At 34.6% G+C, this 14990-nt stretch overlaps 3 protein-coding genes across 5 annotated transcripts; 2 read left to right on the top strand and 1 right to left on the bottom strand.

Annotated features, from left to right (window-relative positions):
• Nucleotides 1-6772: 6772 nt before the first annotated feature.
• LOC128191792 (uncharacterized) lies at nt 6773-8386 on the top strand. 2 transcript variants are annotated; one of them, XM_052864092.1, is made up of 5 exons: nt 6773-6882; nt 7029-7153; nt 7533-7685; nt 7790-7836; nt 8317-8386. In XM_052864092.1, the coding sequence occupies exons 1-5, from the start codon at nt 6839-6841 to the stop codon at nt 8347-8349; spliced, it is 402 nt and encodes a 133-aa protein (XP_052720052.1). In that variant the 5' UTR covers nt 6773-6838; the 3' UTR covers nt 8350-8386. The 2 variants fall into 2 exon arrangements, with proteins under 2 accessions (XP_052720052.1, XP_052720053.1); XM_052864093.1 differs by having other exon boundaries at nt 6779-6876.
• Nucleotides 8387-9266: 880 nt separating this feature from the next.
• Nucleotides 9267-14063, top strand: LOC128191790 (uncharacterized). Of its 2 annotated transcripts, none has more exons than XM_052864088.1 (5): nt 9267-10151; nt 10330-10454; nt 10632-10784; nt 10886-10932; nt 13954-14063. In XM_052864088.1, exons 1-5 carry the CDS (start codon nt 10108-10110, stop codon nt 14002-14004), a joined length of 420 nt encoding a protein of 139 aa, XP_052720048.1. In that variant the 5' UTR covers nt 9267-10107; the 3' UTR covers nt 14005-14063. The 2 variants fall into 2 exon arrangements, with proteins under 2 accessions (XP_052720048.1, XP_052720049.1); XM_052864089.1 differs by lacking the exon at nt 13954-14063 and adding an exon at nt 11208-11288 and having other exon boundaries at nt 9282-10151.
• LOC128191784 (uncharacterized) lies at nt 12187-14502 on the bottom strand. The gene is made up of 3 exons (XM_052864082.1): nt 14380-14502; nt 13243-13275; nt 12187-12786 (listed from the first exon to the last, which is right to left on the bottom strand). Exons 1-3 carry the CDS (start codon nt 14432-14434, stop codon nt 12287-12289), a joined length of 588 nt encoding a protein of 195 aa, XP_052720042.1. The 5' UTR covers nt 14435-14502; the 3' UTR covers nt 12187-12286.
• Between the last annotated feature and the right edge of the window lie 488 nt (nt 14503-14990).

Raw genomic sequence — 14990 nt, 5'->3', positions numbered from 1 at the left:
GATTTTTGTCCTTTTCTACAAGCTGTTATAATCCTATCTGAGAGTGTAAGTTTGTTGTTGATAATAATGCCTAGGTGATTATAGTTGTCAGCACATGGAATTATTGTATCACCAAGTTTCCATATATAATCAAAATCTAGTTTGGAGCCTTTGGAGCGGACTTGTAAAATGCACGATTTTTGAGCATTGAAGGAAAAACGCCACTTCCTGGAATATTCGGAAGAGACATCAAGCATGCGCTGTAACGCCGTAGGTGTTATTGCAATACACGCGATATCATCAGCAAGCGATGGACAGTTGCTGGTTATACTAAAAATACCAGTATTTGTACAGGATTTTTCAAGGTTAACAACAAGTTCGTTAATATACACAAGATATAAATAGGTTGACAGAACTCCACCTTGTCGTACACCTTGTGACACGGGAAACCAGTCTGATTGGGTTTGATTGACAACAATTGCACTGGTTGTGTTTGTATGACAATCATTAATGATTGACCAAAGTTTTCCAGATATACCCATTTCGCGTAATTTGATAAGGAGGCCATGCCTCCAAACCGTATCGAAAGCTTTTGAGATATCTAAAAAGCATACGTAAATATTGCTGCCCTGTTCAACGTTATGGTATATAGTTTCTTGCATATTGAAGGAAGCGGTTAAACACCCAAGGTGCTTTTGAAAACCCTGCTGTTGTCCGCAGGGGAAATGTCTGTCAATAACAAACTCTGATATTCTTGAATTGATAACATTTTCAAAAACTTTAAGGAAACATGACAACAGGGCAACTGGTCTGTAGCTATTGCAAGATGTCTTAGGTTTGTCTCCTCCCTTGTATAATGGTACGATGAATCCACGTTTCCAGAATTCTGGGATTTTCCCGATATATACAATTGCGTTAAAGAGTTTAACGAGACACATATTCAAAAGGTCACCGCCAAAAATTAGATGTTCATAGGTAACAAGGTCTGGTCCCGGAACTTTGCGGCGTTTGAGTTTGTTGAACACTGCTAATATGTCATTGGTTGATATTTGGCCACCAGGTAGTTCGTCATGCGACTGAGTACATTCGGTTTCGATGTTCGTGTATTTAGATTCAGTTTGAACATAAAAGGTTTCATCAAATGACGAATCCTTAGACGGGGTATATATATTTTCATAGTACGTCGCAAATGCACTTGCGACGCCCAGGGGATCGCGAAAGGATACGCCCTCTGTCGAAATGATTTCTGGGTATGTGCGGGAAGTTTTAACTTTGTGTTTTTTCACAAGTTTCCAAAACAGACGTATATCGCACTCAGCGGCTTCATCTAGATCTTGATATACTTTGCGCATGTGATCTTCGTATTGTTTAGTGAGCGCATCTCTAAAGCGTCTTTTAGCGCGCTTATAGTTGCGATAGGAGTCAAAGACCATGCCACGTGGCCTCCCTTCGCCTACCCATATGCGCCGGAAGTTTCGTTCGGTGGAGTGCAGTTGCTTAATTTCCTTGGTCCATCCTGGTCGAGTGTGAGGGTTATAACCTGAATGGGGGATGCATTGCCGTGAAGCTACGATAATAATGTTACACAGTTGTTCACAAAAATGATTCAAATCGGCAACTGAGTGCATTTCACATTTTAATAGACTGCGAAGATCGGGTAGCATAGTTGCCTTGTAGCAATCTATAGCCTCAGCAGTTGCTTTATGCCAAGCTGGTAATTTTAGTGTGGATGTCTGAAGACAATGGCGTGAACATTGAGATTTAAAAGAAGCTAATACAGGCAAATGGTCTGAGGTGTTACAAAAATAGCCCTCTTGAAAAATCTGATAGGTAACTAGTGAATCCAACATGCATTTGTTAAATAAAATGTAGTCAAGCATTGTGTTTTTAGGAACAAATGTAAACAATTCGCCTGAAGTTTTAAAATCTCTACCAGGCATACAAAATTCGCATTTGCTAACAAAGTCAATCAACAGTTTGGACTTGTAAGCGTTTGTGTTAAGATGACTTATAATACTACCGTTGAGATCACCTGCTATAATAACATTACCATAGGATCTATAATGACAATATAAACTTTCCACATGGTTAAGCTCTTGTATATAAGTATCTACATTACTATCAGCAGGGAGATATACACCAAAAATATACAGCACTTCACCATTGTTGTATGTAAGTACAACACCAACAATCCGATTTGAGTTAAAACATGGTATTTCTCTGATTGAATATTGTAGTGACCTTTTAAACATTATACCCACCCCACCTTTGCCAACAAAATGTTGGTAGGTAGGCAATTTAACATCTGTATCTACCTTAACAAAACTCAAATAATCTTCATGTACAGAATTAAGGTAATTTATACAAGTTGCATTGTCTTTCAACTTATGTTCAGAAATAACAGCTAAGTCGCATTGAGTTTGGTCTAACAGCTTTGACAAACTCATAGTCGATGACATAATCCCTCTAACATTCCATGATAAAATAACTACCATAGCAAATGATAATAATACATTTAGTACAATTGTGATATTGTGAAAGTACATAAAACAAATTTAGTAATAGGCACTTCGTTAAATTAGTCATACTCTTGCCACCGTTCTGGTTGTCGGTGGTACCTTTCATTGTCACTTCGATTTTGCCATTTATTCTCCCATTCATGAGAGCTGTACCACCTGCGGCACGAAATACCGTCAGGCCAGAATCCGCGACTCTCTACACGTTGCGCGTGTTGGTGAGGTACGTTGATTTTTGCTGCCAATTGCGACCGATGAGAGCGACCGGAAAACAAGACGATGTGTGCTATTTTAACACCTTTGCTTGCGACATAGTTTATTATGCCTTGTTTTGATGATTCGGGATCAATTCCTGAGAGATAAAATCTGGAGTTTCTCTTGTAAGTTACCCCTCGGAAAATGTCTTGTGTAGAATTTCCGGAGCCTTTGCTGTCGTCAAAGGTAACGTTCAGATCAGCCGAATGAAGACTAACATCTGTGACAAGGTCGTGCCTGACCGGTTGTGGTTGACGAGACACGGTTACACGAGTACCGCTATCTGCTTGATTGACCTGGCTTGTAGAGTCGGTGGAGCGTGCTGTACACTGAGACACAGGTGTTTGTACGTTTGTTGTTTTTATTTGCTGATTTATTGTATTTTTCATGTTTATGTTTGATTAGATAAGTTGCATTTCCCAGGCCTTGTAGAGGTCGTTGGCCATATTATGTAATTTCCCTGCAGTGGTCACTGTCCATGTCTATTTTTAGCCCAAATTCCTAGTTTAAAAACCTCCCAGTGACCTATTAAGTAATTGCTAAAAATTCCATGGTGTAATTCTCCCCAAATTTAATTTTATAGCCAATCAAATTAAGCGATACGGTCACGTGGTTTGATGCGGTCAGTATCTGACCAGTGAGAGTAGGGTCATTCTGTCTTCATCTATGAGAGTGTTAGCACGAGTAATGTTTTGATACAGTAGGTTTTTGAAACGCAGTTTCTAGTTTTTTTGTTGTATGCGATATCGCATGATTATTTCTGCTGGTTCCGGTTGGGGTACAATATGTAAACAATGAGTATTTTAAATGCGTGCGTGATTGGACATTCTTACATCAGAAGATTAAGAGATTATTGTATGCAGACAGAAACAGACAATCTGAATTTAGACCCTAAAGTGTTTAAAGTATCATTTAGAGGAAAAGGCGGGTTGAGATTAAGCAAGCGTGTCTTCAGGGCGGAGATTCTGCATTTTGACTCAATTTCTGATGTGGCGTTTTTACAGATTGGTGAAAATGATATCTGTGAAAGTACAAACGGTGAGAAATTAGCTAGGGATATTATATCTGTTGGACAGTATTTAAGAGATGGTGTTGGAGTAAAATTAGTGATAATAGGCCAGTTAATTCGCCGAATGCAGTTTGCATCATGCCAAAGTGGTTCAGACTAATGAACATTTGAAACGTTTTGCTGAGCCCCTTGGTGGAATTTATTTCTGGGGACATCGGGGGTTTTGAAAGGACTTTCATTATTTAGGCCCGGATGTGTCCATCTGCTGTGTACCCCTGCCGAGGACCAGCCCATGAGGAAGTTTCGCCGCAGCATTAGGAATGCGGTGATCCTGCACTCAAAGTTTTGAGGCCAGTATGATTTTAGATCGTATGTGCTACCACTCTAGAATAATGATATTCAATGATATGCAGGCACGTAGCATCGTTTTTGAAAGTGGGGGGGCCAGACTCATCCAAAAAATCTTGACAAGCAAAAAAAAAAGAAAAAAAAAAAGGGAAATTTAAACTTTTCCAAAAAATCCTAATCCGGGGGGGGGGGGGGGGGCTGGCGTAGTAATATAACTTCAATTTCACTCCTCATTTCCTTATTTTCATATCAATTTTTTACATACACCCGAAAAAGTGGGGGGGCCAACACCATGATAATTCAATTTTTTATATGTAAATTTTAAAAAATTTGTTGCTGCAAGAAAAAGTGGGGGGGGGGGGCAGGCCCCCCCTGGCCCCCCCTGATGCTACGTGCCTGATATGTGAATATATATATCCATATTTATATATATTTACATTTTATTTGTTTTAATTAAGACAGTGTAGGGGCAGTTTATGTCTTAACTCCCTGAAATTTAAATGCGTGATTTTTTCATGTTGATGAGTATCAGTTCAAGTTTTACCTTTCATTTTGAACTAAGTGTTTTGGCTTGAACTGATAAATTTTATGTTTGGTGTTTACCGTATAGCTGGTCATTTTGACGGGGATATAGTTTTGGCCTATTTTGGCGATTTATAAAGATTCACCAAAATTACAAACACCTCAATTAAGTACTTTATAGATTTTGTTGGTAAATTTGGCCTATTTTGGCGATTTATAAAGATCCATCAAAATTACAAACACCAAAATTAAGTACTTTTTAGATTTTGTTGGTAAACATGTAGACATTACCTTTTTGAGCTTATTTTTCAGTCTATGTCCATCATTAAAAATTGTCAGTTGTAACAAGCACAAAGTGTTTCAGATACTTATGTTTTTTTTTCTCACAATCAATACAAAACTGGTGTGAATAAAAAAAAACTAATTTTACTATAAATAAGAAGTTCAAACACCATTTCACTTTCCTGAAACTTCAGGTGTGCAATTAATCCCAATTACAGGGGTGTTAGATAGTGTTATTTTATGAGACCTGTGATCCATGATCGACTCAGGTGCAGATAATTATTTGATTAAGGGTAATTTCCTTTATAATTATAATAAGATTGATTGTGAATATTAGGTATAATTTTAAACATATTTTGATTACTATTATTTCTGTTGAAAATATTCAAGTGTTCAGTATCTTACATAAAATTGTATCGCCTCCTAAAAGCGACTTACGAAGCCTGAGTACATTTATTTTTCCGAATGTTCAAAATGAATTTCCAGTCGGTATACATAATACAGAAAAAGGGGATTCACCAAAATTAAATTTATCCGCAAAAATAAATGGTATACCTTATAGGCCAAAATCCGCCAAATTTATGTCCCGTCAAAAAAATCTCTACGGTATTTAGAAACTTTAAAAACTCTTTTGGTTGTTTTGTTTTATATAGTTAAAATACTTTTTTAAGGTAAGTATTCATACATCTGACGTAATTCACGCGTTATTACCTCTTGTCCGTACCAGACCTAATCGAGACTTTAAAGATGCATTTCACAAAGAAACCAAGCTGACTTAATTGATCCCATTGTGATCGGATCCTATGTCATACTGGCCCCGCACTGGGCCTGAACCTCTGTCCCAGGGGTCATGAATTTCACAATTTAGGTAGAAGGCTTCATGACCATGCATTTATTTTTTTTTCAAAATTTTTATTTGAGAAGGAAAGAAAATTTTCTTAGATTTAAAACATTATTACTATATAACAATATTAGTTTAACCCTGTAGCCTAAATCCCTGTCCCTGAGGCCATGGATTTCATGGGGCCTCATTGACATCATTACTAATGTGGTGGAGCCATGAGTTTCACAATTAAGATTTTATTTGCCATAGAGATGCTTCACATCAAAAATAGTTACAACTGGCCTTTGTAGTTTTCAAGAAGAGGTTATAATGTAAACTTGTAAACGAACGGCTCTCGACGACGGACGAAGGCTAATTGCAATAATGTACGTCACCATAGTGACTCAGGTGACCTAAAAAGGAAAATATTTATGAAAACATAACTACAATTTGTAACAGAGTTGTTTAAATATTCTTGTTATAATTCTTTTTTAGGTAAAATATAGATCAGTATGTGTTACATTACAAACGTATATACCGCAGAATATCTAGTGTTGTTTAGATAAGAGAACGGAACACAAAAAAAAAATGACAGCGGTCGACTTGTTGAAATGTTTGCAGTCTTTGTAAAGTTTTATCTATAATATTAGACATGTAAAAACAAGACAGGGATCGTGTGTGCACGTAGAACTAAATGTTTTCAGACAAAATATAAAATAAATCCACTTTTTGGATTCGGCAACGAAATGTCGAGCACCATGAACAATTGATAAATATGGTCAGAAAGCTATGAGCAACATATATAAAATGTTGCTGTGTTAAAATGATAAAGAAATAAATAAAAATAATTAGCAAATTATTAAGTAACGCATGTTGGTTTTTGAAGTTTTTCGCTAATTCAAAGCAGTTAGATCACAGTTGATCTTGGAACTTGTGCTACTGAATTCTTAATACAATGTTGAAATAAAAAAAAACATTCTATCACGTGACTTTTGTATTATCGTGACTCATGTACGACCGTATATATAATCTCACTTACACCTACAATAAAGTTACAGAAAATAGTACATCAGTACGTTTGTACACTATTTAAATATTTCAGCAATGAGACACTTAATCTTCGTCCTAGCCATCTCTTCTATGTATGCGTAAGTGACATCTCGGATTTAAATTTGATTCACTGCAATTTATACAGATTTAACTGAGTTTCATTTCACTTGTACATTTTTTGTTGTTGGATTTGCAAATCCAAGTAAAATTGATAATGTAAATTGACATCACGTCGTGATTTCAGACAAAACCATTTTGAGCATGCGCAGCTGGTGGACCAAGAGTTTCTTCATATAGATCTTCACCCTAAAGATGGTTTTCTGGATATGAACGAATTTACAACTTTTTTCAACGTCCTGGATACTGATAGTATTTAAAACAAATTGTTTCAAATCATTTTGAATGTCTATATCACACATATTGTAAAGTCTTATTCGCTTGTATGATGCACTTGTAATTGAATACTAGTATATCACTTTTCAGAATTATGCAAAGTCTGAATTATGCAAAGATAACTGTTAAAAATTGTCAGGTGTCTCGGTGTAATTTGGGATTTTTTATAACGTGGCGTTCAATGACAAGACGTTATAATATCAGATTTTACACAAAGTAGCCGTGACTTCAAAATAAAGAGTACTTGTACATGTTTTACTTTTTCATCCAGTGACTTTATTGTAGTTGAATTCGATACAAATTCATGACAAACTGATTTGGTTGATTAAAAAAAGTTACTTGATATCTTTATAAGGAAATAGAAAACTGACATACGCCGAGTTTGCAGACCCTGATATTGATAACCTTGTGCAACACTGGTTATTCAGCTATTACGACACCAACAAAGATGGATCTCTGACGAAGGTTGAATTCGTAGATAACAATTTCAGTGCAATGGATATTAACGGTAAATGTTATCATGATCAACATTTAAAAATAAGTTCAGCTTCAATTTCATTCATCTGAATTATCAATGTAACGAAATAGCAAGCAGCCATCTTTCTCTTATAGGTGACAAGCTAGTGACAAAAAATGAATTTGCCAATTACTACTCAAATGTAAGTGTTTTTTATATATTAAATCAAAATAATGTTTATTTTAAAGAGAGAAAATTTAAAAACCTTTCTCTTTATCAAAATATTAATTACTTTTTGTTTTGTCCAAACACCATCTATGCCCTTTTTGTTTTGAACATTCATTCATAATTAAGACATGCCTCGTCCGTCACATTAACTTTATTATTAAACTTCTGTTAAAGTTAAGCTCTGTAGTAGAAGGATGATTGTCTTTTAAAAGTAGATCCTTTTAATTGCCTTGAAATTCATATCAAGATTTAAACTTCCCCCAGATGGGCAGTTAAAAAGTAACTATTGCTTCAACTAGTGTAAACATATGTATATATGAAGGATTTTGATCATATTATATGTGAGGTATAGAGCTCATTAAACAGAACAATAAAACTGAAATGTTTCATTGTTAAAATTTTAGCCTTAGTATTGTTCTTTCACATGATTTTAAATATATTTTTTGTTTTGCAGTTAATTCAACACCTTCAACAACATGGGCGTTAATGTTTATATTTTCTAAATAAATGTTCTTTTAAATTGCGGAGGGAATTTGTCGTGTCGATTTTACTAGATTTTTGTGCGCAAAAAATATGTTACAGTTCACGGTTTATGAAACCCGCATGGTACAGAAACGATTCAGAAAATTAAAAGAATTGGTTTGAGAAAAAAAAATAGTTTTTGTATAATTTAAAATTAAGATCGATTATGATTCAGGCGCGTAGCATCTTTTTTGAAAGTATGGGGAAGGGGGAATTAATTCAAAAAATCTTGACATGCAGGAAAAAAAGAAAAAGAAAACTTCTCAAATTCCCCTGGGGGGGGGGGGGGGGGGGGTTGGGGTTAGTTGCGTAGCTAGTAGAATACGTGCTATCTTACACGTAACGTGACGGGAGTTTAGTTTTCAAAAAATCAACTGCGGTTAAAAATCACGTAATGAATTATAATATTCAACAACTACCAGGTCAAAATACCGTTTACAACAGAGAACGCCAACACAAGAAGGATATTTTTTAACTATGAGCGCATGTTCCTCCATTGGTCTCATTTAAACATAAGATTATTTATGTACAACTACGGTATCAACAAATAAAGAACAATAAATAAACATGCACTAAACATGTTTTATTTCTGTAAAAAAAAAAAGAGCATTCCCAATATCCTCTGGACTTCGAAAGTTGTAAATACGAACCCAACAATACTTTCTTTTTTGTTAGTGTGGTTTATTTTGTTGTTGTTCTTCAAATGTGTGTGTGTGGGTTTTTTTGTGGTTTTTTTTGGTTTTTTTTTTTTTTTTATTTTTTTTTTGTTTTTTTTTATTTTTTGTTCGTTTATTATTCCTATTTGCAAATCGTTTGTTACCTTGATCAATATCATATAATTTGCGCAGATCAGTTAAGGAATTCCAAAGTAAGAGTATTATTCAAGAAAAACAAAAGTACAATTGGAATGAAAAAAATATTTTTTTTTAAAACAAATAATCTTATGTGTAAAGCATTAGATTTCCCCACCGAGTTTCCATCCAAAATGCAAATTATGCACACAAGAGAATAACAATGCATTTTTTATCACTTAGAACTCCGTAGCTACAGACATGAATTCAAGAATAAAGATCTGAAAAAATCTGAAAGGAGTTGGTGGATATTGTCCACTCTGCAACAATCTGTTGAGGAAAGAGTATAGGCTTGCTTATTTTGCAACTTTGTCTCAAAGGAGTGTAACCTATTCTTAAAATTGGTCAAAGAAACTATCAATTCTCACGAGATATTTTTGTCTGTGAGGGTACGTTGAAATTATCTATATGTGGTTGATTGTTGTTAATTCAATATGTTTGTTTACATGTAACCATGTGGTACATCTTTATTTGTAAATTATAGAGACAAACTCAGATCAAAAAAAAAAAATTCCGTCAAATAATTTTTTTTCGTAAAACCCTATAGCGTAATGATGCAAATGTTATACCGGTGTTCATGTCTAATACACAAGAGAGGTGAAGTGGAGTTTTGGAAGACACTAAATCGTTCTGTAATCTAACTTTTGCGTTATCTGCCCGTTTTGACAGTGTATAAAACTTCAACAAAAGCGTCGCTGTGCAAACTTTGCAGTGTAAACCTGAGCAGCTGGTAAGAGTTCTTTGTTATAATCATGACGACTTGAGTAATATTCATTCCTATCGTAGTTCCTACTTAATGATTTTTTTTATTTTTTTCTACTGTTCAAGAAATAGTTTATTCATTAATTCCTTTTTTGCCATATGTTTTAGCAATGAGACATTTAATTTTGGCCTTTGTCGTTTCTTCTGTATTGGCGTAAGTTAATTTTTTGTTTTGAAATAAATGGTTTTATTTTTACGTTGATATTATACAAAGTCTCAATTTCATCTTATTAGTTAAAGAATTTTCTAGACAATAAAGATGTGATTCATATTGTCTCTCTTTATATATAAGACTTGATGACATTTTTTATTACTTGGTGGCATCCTTTTAGTCAACACCATCATGACATTGCTCAGCTGGTAGACCAAGCTTTCCTCAGGTTGGATGTTCACCCGAAAGATGGCCTCTTGGAATTAGAAGAGCTAGCCAGTGTTTTTGATGTTCGTGACACAGACGGTAGTTAAGATTGGAAATATGCTGTCATTTCCAATGCCAATACAAAAACCTTTTATGGTCGAGGGATCAATTTTATTTAGAGCGATCAATTTTATATACGGCATACAGATATTTGTGAATTGCGAAATCTTAGCAATTATGAACATATACACTTTATAATCATTTTCTACGTTTAAGGGGATGCAAAACTATCCTATGCCGAGTTTACAGCCCATGCCAACGATAACCCCTTAAGACACGAGCTGTTCAACCATTTTGACACCAACAAGGATGGTTTTCTCCAAAAACATGAACTTGTCTACGCCAACTTTTTAGCAATGGATCATAATGGTTTGTATGATGATGACAATAATAATCGTAAAAACATTACCACCAACAGTTCACAATTTGTAGTATTACTTGTATTAATGTACTTAAATATTTGTTGGAAGGTGACAACCAAGTTACAAGGCACGACTTTGACCATTACTACACAAATGTACGTATATTGCCAGTTAAGTGACTATAAAAGCTGATTTAGATTTTTTGATTTAATACAAGACTTTCAGTTACTCAATAATCAATAAAAACATACAGGATAAGTACATAATTATTCTTAAATTGTTTTGCAATAGAATGTATGTTTATTCTTTAAACACTTATTCGGATTAGTATTAGTTACATGTATGTAAGTACATACTTGTACGTTAAACCTTTAATAATAGCATATTTTGCAACAATTTTTGGCTAACTAAATCTCACTTGATATTTTAGATTATCCAGCATATTCAGCACCATGGACGCTGATGTTTAATATTTCTATTAATGTGCTTATTAAACAAAATTGTTTTAAAATATTCATTTGTAAGTTTGATAAGCAAGGAATATTTAGAGGTTTCAATGCAGGTTCCAAATTACTAAATGTACGTTTCAGCAAGAAACACTATGTATGGTTTTTGGGGTTGGATTTTTTTTTTATTTGTGAGGGACGTAGTTGTGGTTGGATGGGAGCCTACGTGTGTCAATGAAAATACGTGTAGTCTACAGTGAGTAGGTGTGCAAGTCAGTGTGGATCGAAGTAGGCGTGTTTTAAGATAACAAACTTGGAAATATTTAATCTCGGTTTTCGTGACTTGTCAAACAATGTATGGTTAATGCAGCCTAACATATTTGATTGACAAACGGAAAATCGGTATTGTGTTGATAATATTTTGGGGACGTCCATCTCGGATTAAGAGCAATGCATGGTTACAGGAGAAGCTTTATCCTTTGATTCAAAAGATGATTAATGTGCCATAAACTTAAGAACTTCTCTGCACTACAATGCATTTCAGATATTGGCAGATTTGAAGAGTTATGCTTATATTGACAATATCAATAATGGAAGTCTAAAACTTTTGCAACATTTGCCGTATAATGCCTTAAATGTATACAGTCAAACATGTATATATACATGTAGGTATATTAAATATTTGAAATATTATTTCGTCTGAAAATATTTATGATCTTTTTAAAACTTTAGTGTTTCATTTTGATGCGATTCCAATCATATTGATATCTGTCAAAGCATCTGATGCTATGGACTAAACGGCCGTTTTAAAGCAACAGCAACGAGAGTTGTTGAGACTTGACTCGTGCTAGAGTCTGGTCAGATTCCTGTTTAGTCTCGCTCCCCGCAGACTTTCTACCTCGAGAATTGACTCGTGCGAGAGTCTGGTCCGATTCCTATTCGTTAATATAATATAAAATCCAGTTAGATATTTCAATTCTTTATTTATCAATTAAATATTAGCCCTATAATTTCAATGAATACAGCAACAGCAAGAGAAATCCGCCTTCATGAGGTTCGTACTTTATCGTTTCTTAAATGTGGCGACTGAAACATCAGGTACACAGAAACAGCTGATTGGACACTTCTTTCCATTGATTGTCTTGTACTGTGTGTATGTGGAGACACAATAAGGATTAGCCGGGTCTGGCTTGGGACATTTGACCTCCTTTTTACAACACTGGTGAATGCATCCGAACGGACATTCCGTGTTGTCGATAATCTTATTTCTATTTATAGTAACACAGTCTGCCGATGGGGCAGGAGGGCAGGTAGGGGGGACGGGGCACTCGCACTTGAGTTCACATCTTGTTGGACAGACCTTGTCTGATCTGATGTGAGAGTACTTGTACATTGGGCTGCAGCCTTCTCTGGGTTCTGGACATTGGGGTAGAGGCGGGCACCGGCTGTCGCACTTAGTTTCGCATCTGACGGCACACACGTTTGTTCCTATTTTTTCGTACACGAGAGATGCCCGGCAGTTGGGTGAGCCTGAGTTAGAACAGTGAGGCTTTGGAGGGCATTCTGCAAAATACATATCACATTTGTGAAAAAAGATGTATGCTTATTTTGTGATTAAAACCATTTCAAATTACGTGTCATTGATTTATATGAAAATCAGTATTGATCTTAAGAAGGTTCGGTGGTTGTGGCCATTTTAGACTGTATTGATCTCCTTCAGAAGAAGAGCTATCTTGTAAAATTATAGGAAAATTCCCAAATTTTAAAGTCAAAATTTATGATTTTTTTTCTCTAGGTGATAATTATTTATATGTAAACAAGCCATATCGTCAAATTTTAGGTAGGTCTGATTGTTACTTTAACTTGTTGACCACCGAGCCTTTTTAATCACGATCTATATTTAATGAAAGATTTAGAATATCAAAATAAGTTTCAAAATGTGGAAACTGACAATATCGTGACAAAATCGTGACATTTCAAAAAAAGAATTACATAAGATCGACTTGGATAGAGTCTTACCTGCATAATCTGCAGTGATCACCTGGGTAGCTCCTACAATTAACAAAAAAACTGTGCATTATTTACATGTAGGTCTTTCAAACATTACTTAGTATGTACAAGAGTTACACGTTGGAATACTTTTTCATGGAGAGAGAGAAACACAATTAAGGACTCAGAGGGCAGATGAATGTTGTTACATACATAAGACGCACAGAAATCGCGACTTAAAGAACATTTACTGCCTTTGCTATTTAATTAAAACGCGCACAGGTGAGAAATGTATTCTTTATTCATTATTTTTCATAAACTAGGATCGACCTTGAGCTGTGTTACTTTCACAAGAATTCGAAGAACATATAGTTGATAATAATAATGATTTCTTTACTGCATAACTTTATCAAGTACCTGAAAATATTTTCTATGAATAATATTTAAATCTAAAAAGAAATCACATGAATTGATGGCACAAACGCGCACCTTGCTGGCTTGCAGTACAAGTTAACAGTTGTTAACATGGTCATAAATAATCTGTAGGCGCTGTTACTAACTTCCGCTTACATGTTTTCTCTCGTTACGTATCTTGTTATGTTTGAATATTTCTCTCTCTCTCTCTCTCTCTCTCTCTCTCTCTCTCTCTCTCTCTCTCTCTCTCTCTCTCTCTCTCTCTCTCATCTTTTTTACCGAATAACGAAAGACCATATAGTGTATATTTTATATGTTTGTTTCCAGTATTTATTCTGCGGATTTATTTGGAACAAAAGAAAAGGAGGGAGGAATTGATTTATACATTCATCGCGTACAAGAAGTTAACATAAGAAGTTATTCACCATACTGCGTCAAGTTAACATGAATAGCAGTTTACACACAACACTAGATTAACATTTTTGTTCTTTGTAAGACCATCGGCCAGTTGTTTAATCATCGATTCAGCGTTTAGCTGTGTGTTCTGATTGTCAAATTGTAATTGTTTACGTTTTTCAGAATGTATTTTTAACAATTATTATGATCATCAAATTTAATAATTATCATATTAAACGTTAACCTTGCAGTTAAATGTTTTGTTCCTATTGTTTCGTTGTATTTAGGATTCAATGTTACAAATATGGTTTTTTTCTAAAATTCTGCTCGGATATTTACATAAAATGCCTTGCTTACCTGTTGTACAAGAGAATATTGCACATGCAAAAGTAATAACCTCTTTCAGTAACATGACTAGAACGGTATTTGGTCGTAATACGTTGTCAGCGCGGGGATTTATATATATAGGGATGTCACGCCTGATGTACTTCTCATAAACAAGATGTCATCATTTGAATACATTACTTGCCTACGGACCTACGCACCAATAAAAAATCTGCGTCAAAATCACGGGTTTTAACTAGTGTAACTTTTAGTAATTTATGTTGATGAAAATAACTTATGACTAAAAAGCTGTTGATTTTGTTATTCAAAATATGTGTGTTTTAGCAGAACAGTTACATGTAATTATCTTTTGGTAATTATATGATGACTAATCAAGATAAACAAAACACAAAAAACAACAATAAAAATACCATGAAAACAAAAAAGACCCCAAAAACGTTATGCGATAAAATTATCCATTGAATACTAAGTTTTGAATTTCTAGTAGATTATTTATTCATATATTTATATTATTTCTATTATAGTGCTATTGATAATGAAGATTATTTTACACAAACAATAGCTCTACACTGTTAATGCTTTTTTGGTAAATATGCAGGTTGACAGTTGCAGTAAAATGAAAA

Source organism: Crassostrea angulata, chromosome 7 (genome assembly GCF_025612915.1).
Source record: "Crassostrea angulata isolate pt1a10 chromosome 7, ASM2561291v2, whole genome shotgun sequence".
NCBI classification, from domain to species: Eukaryota; Metazoa; Mollusca; class Bivalvia; order Ostreida; family Ostreidae; genus Magallana; species Magallana angulata.
The sequence above is the reverse complement of the archived record's forward strand: the minus strand, read 5'-3'. Positions and strand labels throughout refer to the sequence as shown.